The following is a 3,655-nucleotide window of genomic DNA, read 5'->3' as shown; positions in this document are numbered from 1 at the left end:
GGAACCGCCCTCGCACGGCAGCGGCCTCGACGCGCCCGGCTCGCAGTAGCTGCCCTTCTCGCACGCGAGGCAGCCCGACGCGCCCGTGTCGTTCTGGTACGTCCCGCCCTCGCATTGCGCGCACTCGGAGAGGCCGCCCGTGGCGGCGTAGCTGCCCTTGGCACACGCCGTCTGCTGCGTCGAGCCCGTGGTGGCAATGTGGCCCGGCGAGGCGTCGGTGCACTCGCTCGCGGCGGCGAGGTCGGTGGCGTTCGAGTACGATCCGGCGGGGCAGGGAAGGGGCACGCTCGTCCCCTCCGGGCAGACGTGGCCAGCATCGCAGGGCAGCGCCTCATAGGTCGCCTCTGTGGGGCATTGGGAGCCTGCGGGGCAGCGGCCGGCGCAGCTGCTGCTCGACTGCTCCTCTGGGTCGCCTGAGCCGAGGAGGCCGGCGGCGCAGGCGAAGGGGAAGTCCCCATCGACGGGCAGCAGCGGCAGCTGGTAGAGGTTCTCGCCGAGGAGGGAGGCGTCACCTCCGGTCTCGTTGTTCCAGTTGCACGGCTGCACGAAGGTCGGGGCCTGGCAGTACCACCAGTCTTCGACGAGCTCGAGGCAAGCCTCCTCCTTGTCCGTGTCTTGCCTGCGGCAAGCCGCCTCCTTCTCGTCCGACGAGATCTCGATGAGCGTCCCCATCGAATCGATGGCAAGGCTCTCCGTGAGCGCGCAATCTTCGCGGTGCTCGAGGCACGCCTTCTGCTTGGCCTGATAAGAAGGGTATGAGCATGCCCCGCGGTACACCTCGCAGCGCGCGTTTGGCAGCCAGCGGCCGGCGGGGGCGGGGAGGGTGTAGGAGACCTCGCCAGCTAGAAGGAAGACGGAGCGGCCCTCTTGGGCCAAGCAGCCGCTGATGAGGGTGCCATCACTAAGGGAGGTGCGCCCTCCCGCCGAGTAGAGGCCGCCGCCAGACTCTGTGGCGATGCAGCTGGAGATGGTTGAGCGGGCCAAGCTGGCTGAGCCCGAGTGCACGTACACTGCGCCGCCTCGCGTGGCATTGCAGCCGGAGATGGTGGAGTCGGTCACGTTGAGGTCGCTGTTCCACGTGTATGTAGCTCCGCCCTCCTGCGGTTGCGAGGAGAGAGCGGGGTGAGGCTGCCGTGGCCCTCTCCATCTCTCGCCCCGCTGCCGTGCGGCGCTGCAGGGTGGCTAGCTCTACGCGGCGCACTCGAGCAGAGCAGTCGGTCACGTTCGAGCTGGTTATCGAGACCGCACCGCTGTGCTCCCGCGAGTAGACGACGCCGCCGTACTGCGGTTGCGAGGAGAGAGCGGGGTGAGGCGGCCGTGGCCCTCTCCATATCTCGCCCCGCTGCCGTGCGGCGCTGCAGGGTGGCTAGCTCTACGCGGCGCACATAGCCAGCCGAGGAGCCGGCGACGGTCGAGCTGGTTATCGAGACCGCACCGCTGCGAAACGCGTGGACGACGCCGCCGTGCTGCGGTTGCGAGGAGAGAGCGGGGTGAGGCAGCCGCGGCCCTCTCCATCTCTCGCCCCGCTGCCGTGCGGCGCTGCTGGAGTGCGGCTAGGTCTACGCGGCGCACATAGCCAGCAGAGCAGCTCGACACGTTCGAGCTGGTTATCGAGACCGCACCGCTGTTCTCATACGCGTAGACGACGCCGCCGTCCTGCGGTTGCGAGGAGAGAGCGGGGTGAGGCAGCCGCGGCCCTCTCCATCTCTCGCCCCGCTGCCGTGCGGCGCTGCTGGAGTGCGGCTAGGTCTACGCGGCGCACATAGCCAGCAGAGCAGCTCGACACGTTCGAGCCGGTTATCGAGACCGCACCGCTGTTCGCATTCGCGTAGACGACGCCGCCGGCCTGCGGTTGCGAGGAGAGAGCGGGGTGAGGCAGCCGTGGCCCTCTCTACCTCTCGCCCCGCTGCCGTGCGGTGCTGCAGGGCCGGCGGCCAGCTCTACGCGGCGCACATAGGTAGCAGAGCAGCTCGACACGTTCGAGCCGGTTATCGAGACCGCACCGCTGTTCTCATACGCGTGGACGACGCCGCCGAGCTGCGGTTGCGAGGAGAGAGCGGGGTGAGGCAGCCGTGGCCCTCTCTACCTCTCGCCCCGCTGCCGTGCGGCGCTGCAGGGCCGGCGGCCAGCTCTACGCGGCGCACATTGCGAGCCGAGCAGCCCGACACGGTCGAGCCGGTTATCGAGACCGCACCGCTGCGTAACGCGTAGACGACGCCGCCCCACTGCGGTTACGAGGAGAGAGCGGGGTGAGGCAGCCGTGGCCCCTCTCCATCTCTCGCCCCGCTTCCGTGCGGCGCTGCAGGGCGGCTAGCTCTACGCGGCGCACATTGTAAGCACTGCAATCCCTCACGACCGACTCGATGATCTCGACGTCGCCTGCGCCAATCGCGTACACAACGCCGCCGCTACCCGCCCTCCCGTTGACGAGGGTCAGCCCCCGCAGGGTGAGGCTGCAGCCGCCCGAGAGGTAAAAGAGCCTGGTCTCTCGCTTGCCGTCGAGCGTCGCGCCCTCGCCGCTGCTCGCGACGGTCACTTTGATGGTGGAGGTGCAGCTGATCTGGCTGCTCAGCTTGAACTCTGCACCGGGCGGCAGGTAGATGGAGACGTCGGCAGCAGTAATAGTAGCCTCCTCGATCAGGTTGCGGAGCTGGTCCTCGCTCGCCGCGGCGACATAGCCGGGGGAGAGCGGCGGCAGCGGCGGCAGCGGGGGCGGTGTTGGCGGTGATGGCGGTGGAGGCGGTGAAAGCGGCGGCGGTGGGGGTGATGATGGCGCTGATGGCGGTGATGGCGGTGATGGCGGTGAAGGCGGTAGAGGCGGCGCTGATGGCGGTGAAGGCGGGCGTGTCGCCCAGCAGATCTGACGGCAGAGGGAGGAGGGCATCAGAGAGGAGACGGAAGGGGAGCGAGAGGGACCAGGGGCGCGCCTTCCAGCCCGACTCGACTACGCTGCCATCCGATCGCCACTCGATCACGCCGTCCTCCGCCACCGCGCCGCTCGGCCCCGACGTGCCGCAGTACTTCTTGCCGTTGACGGTGAGATAGTCGGGGCAGTCGTCCGTGGGGTCGCCATTGCCGTCGTAGTCGTAGTAAGAGGAGGAGTCTCCCTCCACATCAAAGACGACCGTCTCCAGCCCGACCTGCGGCACGCCGCTGATGGTGCACGCCTCGTTCCTGCCGTAGCTGTTCGGGTAGTTTGGCGACGTGGCGCACGAGCCGCCGTCCGTGAGCGAGCACGGGCTGCTGACGTTGACGGGCGGTGCCGCTGGGGTGCCGCATACGTCCTGCAGGAAGAAGAGGATCACAATGCCAACTCGGAGAGCACGCGTGCTGGAGAGCAAGGGTACGGAGATCGCTGCGTGGCTGCTGCGCTCCACGCTCTTCCTCTTGACCTGCCCACGCAGCAGCGGCTCAAGGAACGCCGCGAGGAGCAGCGCCAGCACGGCCGCACAAGAGTGGAGAAAGAGCAGCGAGGCCACATCGATCTCTGAGAGGGGCGTGGCGGTCGTGAAGCTCTCCTCGAGTGAGGGGTCGCCGATCTTCGTCGCGCCGGAAGTCTCGTCAAATAAGGGGGCGAGCTCGGCGTAGGCGCCGATGTTGAGCTTCATGGAGGTAGTCGGGTAGGTCTTAGTTAGTGAGCCTGGGCGTATGATGC

General features: G+C 68.2%; 1 protein-coding gene across 1 annotated transcript in view; it reads right to left on the bottom strand.

The window, feature by feature from the left end:
* Positions 1–1,188: 1,188 nt before the first annotated feature.
* Positions 1,189–3,655, bottom strand: part of EMIHUDRAFT_218821 (hypothetical protein) — a gene marked incomplete at both ends in the record, with an annotated part of 4,037 nt that continues 1,570 nt past the window's right edge. Inside the window, 9 exons of the mRNA XM_005759134.1 lie at positions 1,189–1,200; positions 1,386–1,466; positions 1,573–1,656; positions 1,763–1,846; positions 1,954–2,037; positions 2,145–2,225; positions 2,330–2,379; positions 2,587–2,660; positions 2,917–3,602. Coding sequence (XP_005759191.1) covers positions 1,189–1,200; positions 1,386–1,466; positions 1,573–1,656; positions 1,763–1,846; positions 1,954–2,037; positions 2,145–2,225; positions 2,330–2,379; positions 2,587–2,660; positions 2,917–3,602 — 1,236 coding nt within the window. The remainder of the gene's footprint in view (positions 1,201–1,385; positions 1,467–1,572; positions 1,657–1,762; positions 1,847–1,953; positions 2,038–2,144; positions 2,226–2,329; positions 2,380–2,586; positions 2,661–2,916; positions 3,603–3,655) is intronic.

The sequence above is a fragment of the Emiliania huxleyi genome (assembly GCF_000372725.1).
Source record: "Emiliania huxleyi CCMP1516 unplaced genomic scaffold EMIHUscaffold_81, whole genome shotgun sequence".
In the NCBI taxonomy this organism is placed as follows: Eukaryota; Haptophyta; order Isochrysidales; family Noelaerhabdaceae; genus Emiliania; species Emiliania huxleyi.
Note: the sequence above shows the minus strand (reverse complement) of the source record. Positions and strands in the feature narration are given on the sequence as shown.